Raw genomic sequence first — 21,388 nt, forward strand, 5'->3', positions numbered from 1 at the left:
GAAAGAGAGAGAGAGAGAGTGGGGGGTGGGCGTGTTGACAGAACTGAAAAAAGGCACCGTTCTGAGTCCGAACGATGGAAAGGGATCCACTATCTATATAAAAGGTGCTATAGGGCATCGCCACATCGCATTCGACTTGTGCGCCGTTCAGCGACATGTACTCGGTTTGTGAAGTGCTTAATTTGCTTTGGGAAACTGATAAATAGCTTGGTCTAAGATTAACTTGGATTCATAGCTCTTTGCTTCGATTATACACACATTTTACACTCATTATACATATATATATTATATATAATATTATAAATATATATTATTATATATATCTACTATATATATATTATATATATTAAAACATATATATATATACTAAATGCAGAGACGAATTAAGACAAAGGTTGCTAAACTGCGTTTCCGAGGATGAACATCTGTGCAAAGAACTTCTGTCACATTTGTCACACGAACCTACGCCAGAAGGCTTATTTATAAGCAGCATGTCAAACTCCTATACACGTAGAGTATTTCATCTCTTACCTTGCCAGCATTATCGAGCTTCCTAGATATATTCTACATATATATATATACAGTATACTCTGCATGTCTGCTGTATGTACACTCACACATTCATCATACACCCTTTCGACTTATAAGTGACAGAGCGTTTTACAATTATAGTTCGTAGTAACCCTTTTGATTATGAAGTAGTGACCAATTTCCTGCGCTTTGGAGTAACATCTGAATTCAGTGTGCATTTACTTTTAAATTATGTTGAGTGAAAGAAAACATCTCATTTTTAATGCACCTGAAACAAGAAAAATGATGAAATGTAATTCTGATTTTATCTAATTCGTTGCGAGAATTACTCTCACAACAACAACAACAACTGCTGATATTTACATCTTGAAAAAAATAATTGCCACTGCCATATACTCGTACTTCGTAAACAAGCCACATAAACATTCAATTGTGTACGTCGATTTTAATGCGGTTGTATATATGTAGTGCATATTAGGTACGTATGTATATATATATATATATATATATATATATATATATATATATATATATATATATATATATAATATATATGTGTGTGTGTGTGTGTGTGTGTGTGTGTGTGCGTGTGTAAAGTATAATCTAAAACTTCTCTTAACTCTCATACTCAACTACCAAGCAAAAAATGACAGCACGCACACGATTAAGCATATGAATATCTTGTATAATCACCCCCCAAAAAATAATAATATACACTAACAAAGCCTCATTCTGCCCACAGACACTAAGCCTAATCTTCCTGGCGGCCTTGGCATCCGGTGAACCAGATGGTTATGGCTCCCACTCCCATCGGCACCACTTCGGAGGTGGAGCTTGGTGGCGGCGGCATTGGAGGGAGGTGGTGCCTTCGGCATCGGCCAACCCGTATGCCAATCCTGGTCGACAATCGCCAAGAACCCGACGCCTCGGGGTCCTACAGCTTCGTCTACGAGACCGGTGATGGCATCAGTCGTCAGGAGCAAGGGGCCCCACAGGGGGTGACCGGCGCTGTGGCCCAGCAGGGGGGGTGGTCGTGAGTGTCATTGGTCTCTTTAACTCTCTTTTCTTTTGGCTGGAAGTGGATCAGAGCCTCTCAGGCCAATATGTTAGATAGTGGTATGTTTTTTTTTTATTCTTCTTAGAATGATAATACCTATTTTTGTTCAGTATTTAATGGAGGTCAGTTTGTTTACATATGTATAATGGAGGTCAATTTGTTTATGTATGTATAATGGAGGTCAATTTGTTATGTATGTATATGGAGTCAATTTGTATATATATATATATATATATTATATATATATACATATATATATATATATATATATATATATAATATATATATATATATATATATATATATATAATATATACATATTTATCAGGGTGGGAGGTTAGCTTGTTCATATACGTATGTATATACCTGATCTTGTGATACAGTTTAGTTTACAGAAACATACAAATAACAATACGTATTTTTTCGGTATTTAAAGTAGATTAGGGATTTCTTTTTATATTGGACCTTATTTTTTTAGCTTAGTTTACAGAAATCTTAGAAAAACGATATTTTTATTTTCAAGCTTAGTTTACAGATATTTTAGAAAAACTATTTTTTTTCAGTATTTAATTGGGTAAGGCATGTCAGTCTTTTTTTTATATCCAACTAAAACACCACCAAAGAAACGGCAAGATCCGACCTCCAGCTTATTCAGGGCGCGTGCTAAAGTCCGATGGTCAAATATCGCATGGTTTCCCCAATTCACAAAGAAAATTAAAATACATTTTCATTCTAATAAATAAATCATAAAGATATCTTTCCTAAAATTCTTTGTATCTTTAACTCAAGCGAAACACCTTTTTCAGACCTTTTTTTAGGCTTTGCCATAGGGGTTTCCTAACCCCCCAACAAGAACAACAACAACGAAGTAGTTTGTAGGCTTACTCCCCGAGCAAGCGAAAACACTCATCTCTTTCGCTCACCCCAACAGATTCACCCTCCGGACGGCACCCTCCCCCAGCTGCGTTCAACTTCATCGCAGTACGAAAAATGATTCCGGGTGGAGTCCGACCTCCTCCTACACCGCCGACTCCTCTGCCGCACGCCATTGCGCAGATCGAAAAAGCCCGCCTGGAGGACGCCGCTGCTGCAGCCTCAGGGAATCGAGACTTCTTTGCTTCGCCTTCTTCGACAGCTTCCCAGTTCTCTCGCCGTCTAGTCAGTATGGCCTTCCATCGGCTTCAAGTTCCCCATTTCTCCAGACCATCTGGTTCATTTGGTGCTGGTGCATCTTCTCATTTCTCCAGACCATCCAGCCCCTTTGCTGCTGCATCGTCTCCTGCTTCTCAATTCTCCAGACCATCTAGACCATCCACCAACTATGGAGTTCCATCAGCAGCCCCAGCGTCTCCATTTGGAGCTGCCTCATCCATTGCTTCATCATTCTCCAGACCAGCTAGACCATCCACTAGCTATGGAGTTCCATCAGCCCAAGCGTCTCCATTGGAGCTGCCTCATCTTTTGCTCCATCATTCTCCAGACCAGCTGACATCCAACAACTATGGAGTCCATCAGCCCCACGTCTCCATTTGGAGCTGCCTCATCCATTGCTCCATCATTCTCCAGACCAGCTAGACATCAAAACCCATTATGGGCTTCCATCAGCATCATCTCAATCTCAATAGGCATGTATCTAACCCATCAGTGCTGCCTCAGCCCCATCTCCATTTCAATTTTCTCCAGACCATCCAGAACCATCACCCAATATGTCTTCCATCGCATCATCTCATTTCAATGGCTTTCTAACCACTTCGGTCTGCCTCCCCATCCCCATCATCCACATTTCTCCAACCATCCAGACCATCAACCCAATACGGGGCTTCCATCTAGACATTTCTAAGGTTAATACTACTAAAATAACTTGATGATCCATATCTTACGATAAGTTCAATTTTCACTTCAGGTATTTTATTACTTATATATTTTTATTCTTTGATAAAGTCAAGACCACAACTCAGTCGGTACTTTGTTGCTCATGATGTTCAACAAATACTTATAATTTCCTGTTATAAAGGTCAATATTTTGTACGGGTTGAACAAATGAACTTTAGCACAAAAGTTTACAAGGACGTTTTTTTCATACCAACTTATACCTAAAATGTTACCTTTAAGAAAATGAAAATACTTGGAATGGCATATTTTTTCGACACGAAAAAATGTCACAAAGTATGGTTTCTTGTGTCTGAGATCGAAGTCAAAACTCACAAGCCTAATAGCATAGCATCTGGAAACATCTGACGGACAAGCTATTTGAACAGTGGCTTTCAGAATATCCACTATCTACAAAGAGCAGTTTGTGCAGTATGTTTTCAATGCCCACTATAATCAATTCTGCCCTAAAATAATCTCCAAAAAATTGATGCATTTTCATAATATTTCTACAATTATGCATTTTTTTCAATAAATTATTTTACAAACACAGGGAAATTCGTATTGAACAGAAAAAAAGTAATGACTAAAATTTAAAATATACCAATTCCATCTACATCTATATTTTACGAGAAAACTCCAAAAAGATAATAACTGTTTCCATTCAAAATGGAACAAAACTTCCCATTACTATAAATAAATTGGATGATTTTACATATAAAGTCATCACAGATGAAATATCTAATCAACATGTTATTTAAAATGATTTATGGAGTTCTTGGCAGTCATTGCTCTTTGCTTTTGGGGTACAGCAGCCGAAATTGTGACCAGATCTATATTAATTAAAAGTCGTCTCTATAAAAGGATCTGATGTAAAACCTGATTAATATAAAAGGATATTACATGAAGTTACTAAAGAGACTGAAAGTACTCGATGAAAAATGTTTGTAATAATCAATCACTACACCGGTAAGGCGACAACCTTTGAAAACAAAAATAAATACTGAACATTCTAAAATGGTTAGAGGGTTATATAAAAAATCAAATTAGGTAATATTTGCTGAACATTCGCTATCATATGAAAAATAATCGAAAATCAATTTGTTTAATGTGCTTAATTTACAAAATTAGAACATTCCAAACCATCAGGATTCCCACTACTTTTCTGTAACTCAAAATTTTGAATGCATTATCTTATATCTAAAATTCCTCTGATTTAATTCATCTCACTGTTCACAGTTCTTCTATGTACCGTTACGATATACAGGTCTGCAAGTTCAGTTAAGCCTGAAATCACACGAAAATTAATCTGTTCATTAAAATGGATATTAGAGTTAAAACTCTGACATAATTGATCTCACCTTTCATTGTTAATCTATAATGATACGATTTAGCCAATCTGCAGGTTCAGTTCAGTTGAACTCACAATATAATGGGTTAATTAAAATAAATATTAGAGTTGAAGTTGACTTAAATTATCTCACTTTTCATTGTCTTTCTATTGAACGTTACGATATAACAAGTCCGCAGGTTTAGCTCAGAACTCACACGAAAATGAATTATAATTGAAAACAGCGTTCGATGAAAAAAAAAAAAAAAGGGTGTTGACTGCGCATGCCCCGAGGGCACAATGCCCAACTTCCCTCCCACTGCACTGACAGCTTTCATTTCCGTGACCTTTTTTGTGACCTTTTTTTAACCTTTGTTTAGGGAATGCTTCCACTGACTTATTCAGCATGTAATTCTGACAATTTCAATTGTTTGTTTTCCCTTCCCCTTTTTTCATTATTATTTCTTTTCATTGTAGCGACTCAAAAAAAAAAAAAAGTTTCTCTTTGTTCCAACAGTTCGTTTGACTTAATTAATGGCTGTCTGTTTCCTCTGTTGGAAAAAATGATTACGGTAAGAGTGAAAACAATGGCCACTTTCTCAGGTTAACTAATCTTTATCAAAGTAAAATCTATACAAACTAAATTCTTTCATCTTTCATGAACAATAACGACATACACACACACACACACACACACACATATATATATATATATATATATATATATATATATATATATATATATATATATATATATATATTTCAAATAAATATCAACTTAAGGCACAACCTGACATAAATGGGCGACAAACAATGAGTCATTAAACCAACACCCAGACCTCCCCCTTTTTATCTTTTTCTGCCAGAATCTCACCTTCGATTCGAGTCAAAAACTAACCCCGACTTCGATGCAGATTTCACGCGAGCTGGTTCTCCTTGTCACCGAATATTCTCAGTAATAAGTTTCTTCCTTTTTTGAGCTAGTGCTAATCACACCATGATTCCCGTTCGAACAACTTTTTCCCTGTTGGTGGTGACACTTTCGAAAATAACTTCTGGACGAGAAGGGGCTTTGCGGTTATGACATTACGAGAGTACACGACACTTTACTTGAATTGTCGAACCAATTTAACCCATTTCTCCATCAAACGAAATAATATTGAAAAGGAAAAACTACTACACTCATTCGATATAGGTAAAATTTATTCAATTGATTAGGTATTAATAAAAAATTTCGTACAAATAACGCTTGTCAGAATACCAGCCGCAAATCGCCTAATTCGTAGAATACAAATATTCTTGACCAAGGTAATTATTTCATTCTTACTGAGGAAATACTGATATATATATATATATATATATATATATATATATATTATATATATATAATATATATATATATATATATGTATATATATATATATATATATATATATATATAATTTATATATTCTAATTACGACAATTACGTTAATTACTTTACCAGACACAGTAATCTTATGTTAATCCTTTAGCCAGTTCAAAATAGCGACAATTTTATTTAATGCTTTTAAAAAAACTCCACTGGAATATATTCGTTACACAATGCAAACAAAAAATAAAAGTACGTTTATATCTAAACACTCATACGTTACATTACCATCGAGTATACACTTCCCAATACCGTTTGTACATAAAAAAAAAAAAAAAACAAAAAAAAAAAACAGAAAAAACAGGGAAAAAAGGATAAGCAAGCGATGACAGCCTAAGTATAGGCAAGGCAAACTCACAATTCGTAACATTTAACTTATATACACACACTCATAATATATATATATATATATATATATATATATATATATATATATATATATATATATATATATGTGTGTGTGTGTGTGTGTGTGTGTGTGTGTGTGTGTATGTATGTATTAGATCGTTTGAGTTTTTTATATGATGATACTTATTATACCTTAATGATTTTATAAAATACAAATAATACAAATATCCATCAAGACAAACTACATCAAAAAGAACTTAATATTTCCCTATTTGAAAAAGAGGGATATAAATGACGAATTTCAACTAGTGTAAAACAAAACTTAAAACTTTGGTCATTAGAATACAACAGAATTTGCGAGAAAATGAGCATGAAGGAATATGCAGTGTATAATTTGCGTTTCGAATTGCAGCAATAATTACATGAGACGGAGTTCAAATATTTTTTGTTCCCCGAGAACGCAAGATGGAAAAACAAATGATGATGTCAGAAAAGATTTGACCTAACGAAAAATAAGCGAATTAGTACAAATATTATATATATATATATATATATATATATATATATATATATATATATATATATATATATATATATATATACATATATGTGTGTATACATAAACTTTATATGATATATATATATATATATATATATATATATATATATATATATATATATATATAAAGATATATCCACGAAGGAAAATAAATAAAAAAAATGGCCCCAGAGAAAGCAACAACATAATATATAAAATTCCATGTATGGATTGTCCCCTCATTTCATCTCGGACAGTCTAGCAAGGGCCTAGAAGTAAGGCTAAGCCAGCATAATATTCTGTAAAAACTGGGCAAACATCTAATGCAATATTCATTCATTTAAGTGAAAACAACCACCGAATAAATTGGGTTGGTAGTTCAGTAATTGCAAGGTCAAGAGAATGTCTTATCACGAAATCTTTAGAATCTGTTTTAATACAACTTACTTTTTCATTGTAATTTCAATGTTAGTCGTGGCTTTCATTTAGACCTTGTATTTGTAAACTGTTTAAGAATGACCTCAAAGATATAATTACAGACTTAAATAAAAATTAGTTGCCTTAGAGTTATCTTCGTTGTAATGTATGTCTGACATGTATTGTGAATATGTACTGTGAACATGGTTTTGTTTACCAAAGTTCTGAATAGCGTGTCACCTATAATCCTTTAATTGTCTTGTCCTTGTATCTGAGATGAATTGTCTTTAAACTTTTAATTGTTTGGGAATGTTACTCATCTTCCAGGTGTGTCGGATTCTAGGTACTAATCTCTTTATAATCCCTATCTGTCAGTTTATACGAATCTTCTTGTACTGTCTTTTTCCTCATGTATGTCAGTTTTCTGCTTAGTAAAGGAACGTTTAACGTCGAAAGGTCTCGCAGGTACTCCTTCGTTTATTTTTCCTTCGTGGCAGATATCCTTACCTATGGATTTATCTCGCGTTCCTAACTTTCGTAATTCAGATTTGTTATAAACACACACACACACATATATATATATATATATATATATACTATATATATTGTATATATATATATATATATATATATATATATATATATCTATATATATATATATATATATAAATATATCTCTTATCTACATGTTTATACTAAGAAATCACGAAAGTATGCACGTGATTTTGTTCATTAGCTGAAGCCACTGGAAAATTCAGTATGAAACGATAGAGTGCCAAGTCTTTTCGTGTATTCCTAAACACACAAAAGTAGTTGACACCCTGTCGTTTCATTCTGAACTTTCCCAGTGCCGTCAACTAATTATATATATATATTATATATTATATATATATATATATATATATATATATATATATATATGTATATATATATATATATATATATATATATATATATATATATATATGCATATATATATATATTAGGGCTTGTGCCTTGTATGATAGGGCGCCCTATGAGGTAATGTTAGACTTGCGATAATCTATACGCTAAGTCGGTTGGTATTGCACTTCCATCTTCAATGGAGTGTCTGGGGTTTTGTAGATCACTTACGAAGTCGTATTATCTTTACGACGACGTGTTAAACTCATGGTTTCGGTGAGGTTCTTGTAGAAAACACTAAGTATAAAAAATTATATATTCTTCTGAAGTTTTACATGGTGAAGATCAGGTATGATTGTACAAGTCTTCTAATAACGATAGCTTGATCGCTTCTGCCAATGATGATGGCTAATCCTATTCCTCTACATGATAAAGCTTAGGTAAAGAGGTAAAGGTCTTCTAATGACGATAGCTAACTCTCTTCTGCCTGTCTACCATCTCTGTTACAAGTTATGAAGAACAGACAGTAGTTCGAACATATGAACATACTATCAGATGACAGTTACATTACGAACAACACAATCAAATGAGACACGCTACAGATCACGTAGGCGGTAGTTGTCTCAAGCAGGGAGCTTGGACTAATGTTTATAAACAATTGAATGACTACAGGTGACGGCATGTTATCTTAGCCTACTTTTATTGTATACGTCATCTTTAGCGTCTCTAGTCTGATCACATTCCTGCAAGCAATCTGGTTGACCTCTTTAGTTTTAGACTTTTATATATATGGACTAACATTCCATATTTTTATTATGTAAACACTTACATATATATATATATATATATATATATATATATATATATATATATATATATATATAGACATATAAATGAATAACTTGATCACGAAATATATAAAACGTGATGCTTGTCTATATAATGGTGATGCCACAGAGGAGTAAAGGATCGTGTAGACCGAAAGATCTCGGCAATTCTCGCCTTTTCATTTTCCTCCATGGCATCACCTTTATTTAGACTTATAGATAGATGGATAGATATATAATACTGTATTTCGATTATGCAAGACACTAGATCTAGTCTTCTTAAATCAAAACAAGAATTATTTTATATATTGTTCATTCACAGGGTTGGAATATGTCTCTCCAATATTAGAAATCCTAGAAAAAACATTAACGACATAATGCTTAACTTCCATGGTTTACAGAATTTTAGTTTTAGATTGTAAAAATATTAGTCTAAAATGAAATGCATTACTACCCTAATACTATTGTTCTTGCTACTTGATACATCTTTATCCATTTATGTATTTATTGATTTCTTTCTTTTTTAATAAGTCATATCTGTTCTTTCTGTATTTTCCATTATTTCCTCTTCTTGCTAATGAACACCATATTGTTTGGAAGCTTGAATCCCAAGTCAAGGCACCTAGGGACTTGTTCCATATGAATAAGTTCATCTACTGAATAATAATAATAATAATTAAGAAATTCACAGTTTCGTGAAAACAAATTGTTAAAAAATATCCACAATTATGTATTAAAAATATATTTCTATGTAAAAATATAGAACAAATTCTAAATTTTTACATAGAAATATATTTTTAATATATAATTGTGGATATTTTTTAACAACAACAACAACAACAATAATAATAATAATAATAATAATAATAATAATAATAATAATAATAATAATAATAATAATAATAATAATAATAATAATAATAAAGCGCTTGAAAATTCTCTATCTGTTGTTCTGTTGAGACTTGACTGTTGACAAATACCTGGGAAAATTCGGTGGCAAAATAGTTACCAGATTCTTCCACAGATGTAGATGGTTTAATGTCGCTCTATCATACTAATATATTAATGGATATTTTCCACGCATTTTCTTACATTTTCATATGCAATTAGAAATGGATACTTTCCAAGCAATGTCATTAGAAAATAAATGCTTATTGCAGACCTTTGCTTACATCCAATTCGTGGCAGGTCAAAATTTTTCAGAAATAAATATACTTGACAAGTTTTTGTCCAACAGTAAGTGTACATGTAAGTTGTAAACATATATATATATATATATATATTATATATATATATATATATATATATATATATATATATATACTCAATATCAAATTCACTATAACTTGCCAATAACATCCACAAGTTTAATCCTACTTTTTAAGTATAAATTTCTCCAAGAGGATTTAAATTATTACTTGATACTTATATTTGAGATTGTAAAAAGTCAAGTGCATATAAGTCAGAGAATACATATATATATATATATATATATATATATATATATATATATATATATATATATATATATATATATATAAACTTAATGTTGGATAAAAACTAGTGATACAGTTTCTGAAAACGTTTGCCTGACACTATTTGATGTCAGTAAACTTTTGCGTCTGCATAACCTCTTCACCTCACTTCTTGACCAACTTATCAATGCAAGTCCCCTTCCGGGTAGGATTCAAATCCTACCGCTGATGACCTCTACCAAAAAATCTGGTGCAGAAGGAATCCCAGCAATACAAACAACGAATAAGAAACACAATGATAATTTTCCCTTTATTTGCTTTTTTTTTTATATAATTTTCACAATCATTCGCTTCGTAATTAAACAATAAATACAAAAAAGCGCGGGGTGTCATGTCATGTCAGCCAACAATTCATTTCAAAAAGTGTGATATTTTCTTCAAGACACAATTTAAAAATATATCAACTTTATCACAGATCCTGGGGAGGGAGATTCGACCGGGCTATCTTCATCGGAAACTGTATCCTCGGCTGGGGGGAGCTGGTGCCCCGTATTGAGGGCGGCTTCCTCCGGACGCAGCCTCCTGGCGGGCCTTCTCGATCTGGGCGATGGCGTGGGGTGGGAGAGGAGGGGGGGTGGGCAGAAGGGGGGATTCGACGCGGTACCCATTTTCGTCAGCTACGAAGTTGAAGACTCCTGGGGTGCCGTCGGGGAAGGTGAATCTGGAGGAGTGTTTAAGCATGTAAGTAAATCACTTAAACATATAAGTAAATCTAAGTTTACATATAAATAAAAATATTAAGACAATGCACAACTTGCAAGTAGATGAAAGTCATAAGCATTATTCAGAGAGACGTTCACATCCGATAATAAAAATAAAACACAAATTATTCTGTATTTAAAAGCAATTCAGCACAACTAGCTATGGTAACGGAGCATTAAATTAACCACTGCTGAAACCTCTGATATAAGAAGATCAATAATTCGGACAAAGTCGTGATAAAATATCTGAAAAAAAATATTACGAATCAACGTAGTTTCCTATTTGAGAGCAATCCAGCGCGGCCAATTCAAAGACGTCAAAAAGCAGTATACTTACGACCAGTCTCCAAGTCGTCAAAAAGCAGTATATACTTACGACCAGCCTCCCTGGGACACCACGGCGCCCTTGGGACCCCGCCCGGCGCCCTGCTCCTGGCGTCTGATGCCGTTGCCCGTCTCGAAGTTGAAGGAGTACGCTCCGGAGGCGTCGGGTCCCGTGCGGTCGTCGACGAGGATGGGGATCACGGGGCCCCCGCCGCCGCCGAACGAGCCACCGGGGGCGGAGTAGGATGGGCGTGGAGCTCCGTAGCCTTGAGGGGAGGCGCCCACCGCTCCCAAAAACAGGCACACGAGTAGTTGTTTCTGGGAAGGATTAAGGAGAGCGTGGTTTTAAAAGACCTTTTTTTGGGGACGTCGATGACTTGGAATGGATACGAGGCAATTCCTAAACCTACTTCAATAAATAATCTTGATTTCCAACTATTATTATTATATTAATTATTATTATTATTATTATTATTATTATTATTATTATTATTATTATTATTATTATTATTATTATTATTATTATATGAAACCTATTCACACGGAACGAGCCCAAGGGGGCCACTGACTCGAAATTCAAGCTTCCAACGAATGTTGGTTTCAACCTCTCACCGTCGGCCAGGGGGGGGGAGGGGCGCTCTCGCGACGAATGAACAGCATATTTTGGACACTAAAAAACTTAATTGCAAGATTCTACGACCTTAAATACTTCGTTTACTCACTAAAGTTTATATACTAGCATCAAGGTATCTGTCAGCAAAGGTACAGCTAGAGTTAAGCAATTTCATTAGATAAGTGGTAGGATGGATGATATTTAACGCCAATGCCTATGTCAATACCCATACATCGGCGACAAGGTCAGTCAGCACTCATCTTGAAAATTCCAACGCTAATTGTATACATCTGACAGGGAGAGATTAATGTAAAACCCATGTACAACAAATTCCCAAATACATGTGTATAAACGATCTGTCAAAACACACACTATACATATACATAAATGCATATATATATATATATATATATATTATATATATATATATATATATATATATATATATATGTATATGTATATATATATATATATATATATATATATATATATATATATATATATATATATATATACACCCTATCTGTATAAACTAAAACTACAGGGTGTCAATAAACTCCCAGTACCATTACAAACAATAAATACTTATAACGGTACTGGGACTTTATGGACACCCTGTACATTAAGAATCATACTTTTTTTTTTTTCGTTAGCACAAGCAAGCCTGCAGTGTCAGGTATCACTTCGTGCGCATAATAACCAGAGGGAAAAAGTTGCTTTTTCACGGTGCGATAAGCAGCTATAAAGCATTTCACTTCGAAGTCTAAAGCCCAAAAGTACATAAAGGGATGATCAAGAAAGAACATTGTTATATATGACACCTATACAAGATTTACACCCAAGTGGTTTCACGGTGCACGAGTTTTCTCATGACTTGGGTATTCTAATATTTAGAGCACAGATGTTTTCTATATTTCTGTGAATCACAACCGCCATTGAAATATATGGAAAAGCTTTCATGATACGGTTTTTATGAAAACCGAGATTAGTGCTGTTAAAATAAAACTAAACAAGGCGTGATCCGACCTCGAGCTTACAAGGGGCGCGTGCTTAAAATCTAGTCAAATAGAGCGTTGTTTCATGAACGAAAATCAAAATAAATAAGCTACATTTCAACAGAAATAATTTTTCCGTACTGTTTAACATGCACGTTATTTATTTTTTTTACATTTTCACTCTAATAAATAATTCATAAATATCCTATCTTAAAATTCCTGTCTCTTTAACTAAACGCGAAACACCTTTTTCAGATCTTTTTAGGCTTTTCCATAGGCTTTCCTACCCATCCACAACAAGCACAACAACAACAAAGAAGTTTGTAAGCTTACTCCCGAGTAAGCGAAAAAAAAAACAGATTTCATCAGAGCGTACTTATTATGCTTGCCTTTTCTACATCAGAGTAATTCTAAAGTTGACGACATAATTTACCGAATTTTTTATTTCGTTTTATAGTTAAAGTATTCTCCTTTATCAAGACGATGTTACTCAAAATCATCAGTAAGTGTTTCTTCTAATTAAGGTGCTAGAGCATAAACATTAAATTTCTAAAGCTAATCAACAAAGCAAGACAAAAATCGGGGCTTCAAAGCGCCCATACACAAAAACACATTAAAATACCAAGTGGTTAAAAAACTAAGATAAACAGCAATCATAATTATATACCTTTTGGTATGTCAAGGTATAAACCTAAATACAAACAATTATATACCTTTTGATATATTAAAATAAAATCCTAAAAAAAACAATCACAATTATAAACCGTTTTGGTATATCAAGGCAAAACAAAACCTAAAACCAATTACAATTATAGGACCTTTTGGTAAATTAAGGAACAAAAACCTAAAAATACACAATTATATACCTTTTGATGAAATTAAGGCAAAACCCTAAAAATCAATCACATTATAGACCGTTTTGGTATATTAAGGTAAAAACCTAACAATACACAATTAAGGTAAACACCTAAAAGAAATCACAATTATATACCTTTTGGTAAATTAAGGCAAAAACCTAAAAATACACAATTATATACCTTTTGATAAATTAAGGCAAAAACCTAAAATCAATCACAATTATATACCTTTTGGTATATTATGATAAAATCTTAAAATACAGAATTATATACCTTTTAATAAATTAAGGTAAAAACCTAAAAACGATTATATACCTTTTGGTATATTAAGGTAAAAACCTAACTACTCAATTATATAGCTTTTGGTATAAACCCCTACAAACAATCACAATTATATACCTTTTGGTAAATTACGGTAAAAACCTAAAAAGAAAACAATTATACACCAAAAAGGTCAACACCTTAAAAAAAACCTTTCGGGGCATCATACCCCCTCCAGCATCAGCCCATCTCCCGAAGTTTCCTTACCGAATACATGACGAGAAGTGGAGATTGAGTCGAATGTACAGCAATGTCGCTCGCGCTGCCTTATATATACACCAGTTTCCCTCCACTTGTGCTCTCATTACGGGTATACCCCCTCCCCCTCCCCACCCTACCTGACCTCTCCTACTAACCCCCACCTCGGCACTCTTTCGAACTCCACCCACTTCTAACCCACCTCCTCCTAACGCCCCTCTCGATTCTCTTGACCTGTTATACCTCTGACCTCCTTCGCCAAAACTCTGAACTATGATCCAGACGTCTCATTTTTTCCCTCTCCGCTGATGGTAACAATTGCATTTCGATTTTCACGCCATGTCCCGTCCTGAGTAAGCGTAGTTCGTCAATATTTTCCTAGTGAGACCCGGTGGGTTAGTGGGAGCAAGGGTTAGGTTAGGTTAGGAAGTAGGCGAATGTGTCCAACTCTTGAAGGATTTGTTGAATGTTGACCGAATTCAAATATAGGTCCTCACACGAATACAAAAGGAAGCTTTTCAGAGATTTATTATCCTATTAACATAGAAAATAATTATATTTGAACATTGAAATTGATAGAGGAATAGAGCTTTTGAGCCTTTTTTTTTTTTTTTTTTTTTTTTTGTTTTTTTTTTTTTTTTTTTTTTTTTTTGGGGGGGGGGGGGCTTTAAAATGAATGAAGTTCACACGTCACCCAACACACAAGTATATGTGCTTGTGTCCTATCAAAAGGTTCAAGTCATTCTTTTCATGTGAAAGGACTGAATAATACGGCTAAACGAAAACTCATCAAAATCGCACCATTACTGTCACATGGGTTCCAGTGTACTGTTTCTTGCTTAAAAAAAGCTTAAAAACACAGATCTCATGAGGACCATAAATGGGGCATGTCCCAATTCTCGGAGTGTCCTCAAAATGGAGACCCTTTTCATTTTTGCCCGTAAAATCAGCGAATGCATGCTTTAATTTACTTACGTATATTTGAAATAAATGTCAAAATGATAATAGTCTTACGTTCAGTTGCTTGTTCTTTGCCTTGTCTTAAATCATTTTGCTTTTAACTATGATAAAAAATAACCTGAGATAAATGATATTGTAAGCTCGATTACACTATCATTGCAAGCCAACGAACTTATCCAAAACTATAACAAAAGGACAGGACACCATTCTTTTGGTTCCAATCTCCACTGTTTCACAATAACTAAAAGCAATTGCCGCATGTAACCATTATGCCTTTATTCTTTTTCAGTGTCCATCAAGATGCGTGCTGGTGAATATTCTATAAAGACAATCATTACTCCTCTCTCGGGGAACAGGCAACCTAATTTCTTTTGATTAACTGATCGTCGCTTTGTTGTGCTTGCCTGCCGAAGGCTAATAAATACTGTAATGATTCCACAAGGAAAATACTATTTCTTAAATATACGTTAAAATGGGGGCAGTACATCCATCTCTCTCTCTCTCTCTCTCTCTCTCTCTCTCTGAGGAGAAAGGGCTTGTCCGGTTGAAGGAACTGGATTGATAACATCTAGAGATGAAAGATATAAATTATACGAATTAATTACAGCCAGGAATCTCCTTTAAAATGCAATACGAATGGAAAGGTAAAAGATAATCCCATTTACCTTTACTAACGAGATCAACAAAAGACCAATGGCAAGAATGAAATGGCTAATACATTCATAAATAATTACGAGCAGCACCAAGAGTAATACTCCTATTAGGTCACAGGTAATAAAATTAAAGCTAACATTATTAAATATAAAGCTTAATATCGTCCTCAGTCACTACGAGCCAGCATCGTTAAAAATAAAGTCCAATTACTTACGTCACAGTGTAATAAAATTAAAAACTAACGATATTAATCATTACGAAGCCATCTTATGCCTGGATAACATCCGACATGAACGTAACTCATCGTGACGTAATAACTACTGGCTTTGATTCGATGGAATGTGACGAGCGCGTGAGACTATCGAAGAACGATGATCTATTTCGAGCAGCAATGACGTCACGGCATCCCCCCCAGGATCCCTTGCGAAACGAGTTGCTTCCTCCCTCAAAATTTGTTCGCTCTCCGTGGCCCCTATATGACATGCAAGATGGCTTCCATCCAGAACATGTCGGGGTGGGAAAAAACTTAGCAAGGAATTGGCTTTTGACTGGCTGACTGGATGGCTGCCTGGTCGCTTCGGAGGTCAACTTGATGTTGCGAAGTCCTATGTGAGAGTCGTGTGTGTGTATGTGTGTGTGTGTGTGTGGGTGACAAGGGAGAGGAGATTTCTATACCCAAATAAAGAAGGTCTAGTTCCCATTTTCCCTAACAGAAGATATTAAAAACGACGACCCTTTCCTCACTGGGATTTCGGAAAGGTGTTGAACTCCCAACCCCAGCCTCCTCCTCCACCTCCCTGTTAAGAACTCCTAATTAGCATTCCGAATGCTTATCATAAAAGATTAAAGATTGGCAGATGTTGACCCTACCCCACATTATGCTTTCCTAATTTGCATAAGGAATGCTTCTAATATCTCTAAACCATTCTTCTAACTCCCCACGTACCAAATAACGTCAAAATTCAGTTCTTTTGCAAAAGTACTCACATAACAAATGAAAAATCAACGTTGATTAAAGTATCATGACAAAACAAATGAACAACGCAGCCCTATGGAGTCAATATCTTGAAAATTATAAGTAAATCGCCACAGGAAACTTTTTTTTGTGTAGTCCAGAATACTAGATAATAAATAACTTATGTAATTACTTATTTACTTATAAATAATAATTAGTGTTTAAATCTTGTCATTATATAATAATAGATTCTCACATTTTGAATGACAATTCCCTGTCTACATAAGTCATCAAGGATACACTGCTTTCAAAAACCTGGTGGTCAGTGATTGACGTCGTGTATCTAAGGTGAATCTCTACTACATCCCACATACTAGGGTTTATGCTCACCCAGCTGATAACATCTGACTGATATGAGCAGTTTTACCAGCTTCTCTTCATTATCCCAATCAGAAGTGCATCTCCTGCAAAAAAAAAGTTAAGTATATCTTAGTTTTACCAGACCACTGAGCTGATTAACAGCTCTCCTAGGGCTGGCCCGAAGGATTAGATATTTTTACGTGGCTAGGAACCAATTGGTCACCTAGCAACGGGACCTACAGCGTATTGGGGGATCCGAACCACATTATATCGAGAAATTAATTTCTATCACCAGAAATAAATTCCTCTGATTCCGCGTTGGCAGAGCCGAGAATCGAACTTCGGACCACCAGATTGGCAGCCGAGCGCGAAAACCACTCGTCCAACGAGGAACTGCATCTCCTGCAAGCAGCTATACTTCATTCCAGACTATTTTCTCATTCAATTCAACGATCTTCCCAATCTTTTGCACACACTCGGCTGTCTTTTCTGCTTCACCTATTCATTGTCTAAACTCTTCGATCATGCTACAGTCATCAATCATATTTACTCACAGACATCTAAACGAGCCAAATGATTTCATTCTGCCACCATCCATATTAGCATTCAATGCATATATATATACACACACATTTGTATACCTGTTGACAACCAGGTGGTCAAAGTCACTGTGTCTATAATTGTTTCTCAACCAGGACAATTTTCGAATTCTGGTAGCCCAGAGGCACTTGTCAATAATATATATTTTCCCTCGGGTGCAAGTTATTCCCAAGCTATGGTGAATTCGACATTAAACGATATTTTTAGCTTTATATATATGTATATATATACATATATAATAGATGAAAAAATTTACAGCCACGAAGGAAAATTGAAACACTGGAGATGCTAAATCACGAGGAAAAGAAAAACGTGATGATTATACGAGCAAAGTTACAAACACGGTTGATGTGACCATGTCCTATGAATAAGACGAAAGTACTTAGCATCTCCCAATGTTTCAGTTTCCTTCGTGGCTGTAATTTTCTTCATATATTTATACATATGTCTATATATATATATATATATATATATATATATATATATATATATATATATATCATATATCTTTATATATATATATATAATATATATATATACGTATATATATATATATATATATATATATATATATATGACTGGTAAAAGTGTTCTGTAACAACAGAATTCCATCTAATAAAAGGAGCCCATAAAAACACCAAAATGTAGAGAGAAAAGTACTATATTTCAGAGACTGCTGTCTCTCTCTTCAGGTATATGAATGAGAAAAGTTTACAGAAAAGGTGGTATTTATACCAAGAGATTCGCCTCAAGTAAGCCAATTTAGGTCACCCCCGCTGATAATCTTCCTTTAATCTTCTTAAGCGTTGGTTGAATGAACACTGCGTCGACGATGTCCGATGTCCAATTTCCTTTTGAGATGTTCATTACCTGCTTCTCTTTTATTAAGGCCGATTCCATCATTTGACTCTTGTACCGGCAGTTGCTGCTATAAATTACACGTGACATATTCCAGTTTATTCTATGGTTATGTTTCATTTATATGATTGAAATAGCCGAGTTCTGTTGTCCATACCTAACTGACCGTTTGTGTTGTATTAATCTGGGCGTGAATGATTTACCTGTAAATCCGATATAAGATTGGTCACAGTCCTGGCATGGGATCTCATATACCAGAGTCTTTGGGCGGTGTCTTTTGTTGGACGTTAATCAGGGATTTGGCTAAGGTATTTGGTAGGTAAATGCAAAAGGGTGGAATTTCCCAAGGGTGTGAGTTACTCTCTTAATCGTCTCAGGTGGGGAATTTTTTAGTTTTATTGTTGGGGTGTGTCTCTGGTCTTGGGGGGTCTTTAGGGGTCGGTAGAAAATTACGTTTGCTTTGTTGAATTGCTTTCTCAATTATATGGTCAGGATACTTAAAGATGAAAGTTGCTTGCGAATTAGTTCAAATTCTTTTTCCAGGAGGAATCTGGGGAACAAATTCGTAAGGCTCTTAAGAATAGGTTCTAGCTAGACCTATCTTGATAGTATTGTCATGATAGCTAAAGTAGTGAATATATGAAAGTGAGAACGTTGGTTTTCTGTATATGGTAAAATTTGTATTCTGTCGTGTCTCTGATTATTAAAACATCAAGAAAAAAGGAATTTTGTTGTCTGTTTCCCATTCAACTTTAAATTTGATGCTGTCACTAATGCGTTTAATTTTGAGAGGAATTCATTAAAATTACCCCCCACTTATTATCCCAAAATGTTAGTATGTCATCCACGTATCTCATCCACAGCTATGTTTTTTTTTTTTTTTTTTGGTTTTATTGCATTTATTACTGTAGTTTCAAAGTATTCCATGTACAGATTGGCTAAAATAGGACTTAAAGGCTACCCATACTACACCCGAATTTTTGCTTGTAGAATGATTCCCCTTGAATGAAAATACGTTATTAGATGCACATAATTCAACTAACTTTATTATTTTGTCAAGTGCCAAAGGGAAATGATCTGAATAGGGTAGTCCTTTAAGTCCTATTTTAGCCAATCTGTACATGGAATACTTTGAAACTACAGTAATAAATGCAATAAAACCCAAAAAAACATGCTGTGGATGAGATACGTGGATGACATACTAACATTTTGGGATAAGTAAAGGTGGGGTAATTTTAATGAATTCCTCCTCAAAAATTAAACGCATTAGTGCCCAGCATCAAATTTAAAAGTTGAATGGGAAACAGACAACAAAAATTCCTTTTCTTGATGTTTTAATAATCAGAGACACGACAGAATACAAATTACCATATACAGAAAAACCAACGTTCTCACTTTCATATATTAACCTACTTTATGCTATCATGACAATACTATCAAGATAGGTCTAGCTAGCAACCTATTCTTAAGAGCCTTACGAATTTGTTCCCCAGATTTCCTGGAAAAAGAATTTGAACTAATTCGCAAGCAACTTTCATCTTTAATGTATCCTGACCATATAATTGAGAAAGCAATTCAAAAAGCAAACGTAATTTTCTACCGACCCCCTAAAGACAAGACCAGAGACACACCCAACAATAAAATAAAAAATTCCCCACCTGGAGACGATTAAGAGAGTAACTCCACACCCTTGGGAAATCCAACCTTTTGCATTTACCTACCCAAATACCTTAGCCAAATCCCTGTTAACGTCCAACAAAAGACACCGCCCAAAGACTCTGGGTATATGAGATCCCATGCCAGGACTGTGACCAATCTTACATCGGATTTACAGGTAAATCACTTCCCCAGAGATTAATACAACACAAACGGTCAGTTAGGTATGGACAACAGAACTCGGCTATTTTCAATCATATAATGAACATAACCATAGAATAAACTGGAATATGTCACGTGTAATTTATAGCAGCAACTGCCGGTACAAGAGTCAAATGATGGAATCGGCCTTAATAAAAGAGAAGCAGGTAATGAACATCTCGGAAAAGGAAATTGGACATCGGACATCGTCGACGCAGTGTTCATTCAACCAACGCTTAAGAAGATTAAAGGAAGATTATCAGCGGGGTGACCTAAATTGGCTTACTTGTGGACGAATCTCTTGGTATAAATACCACCTTTTCTGTAAACTTTTCTCATTCATATACCTAAGAGAGAGACAGCAGTCTCTGAAATATAGTACTTTTCTCT

At 34.6% G+C, this 21,388-nt stretch overlaps 1 protein-coding gene and 1 pseudogene across 1 annotated transcript; one reads left to right on the top strand and one right to left on the bottom strand.

Moving 5' to 3' along the window:
- The first annotated feature begins 38 nt into the window (after positions 1-38).
- LOC135197652 (pupal cuticle protein 20-like) overlaps positions 39-21,388 on the top strand; it is a 52,394-nt pseudogene continuing 31,044 nt past the window's right edge.
- LOC135197710 (cuticle protein AM1159-like) lies at positions 10,982-14,810 on the bottom strand. The gene is made up of 3 exons (XM_064224747.1): positions 14,764-14,810; positions 11,823-12,088; positions 10,982-11,406 (listed from the first exon to the last, which is right to left on the bottom strand). Exons 1-3 carry the CDS (start codon positions 14,770-14,772, stop codon positions 11,193-11,195), a joined length of 489 nt encoding a protein of 162 aa, XP_064080817.1. The 5' UTR covers positions 14,773-14,810; the 3' UTR covers positions 10,982-11,192.

Source organism: Macrobrachium nipponense, chromosome 21 (genome assembly GCF_015104395.2).
Source record: "Macrobrachium nipponense isolate FS-2020 chromosome 21, ASM1510439v2, whole genome shotgun sequence".
Taxonomy (NCBI): Eukaryota; Metazoa; Arthropoda; class Malacostraca; order Decapoda; family Palaemonidae; genus Macrobrachium; species Macrobrachium nipponense.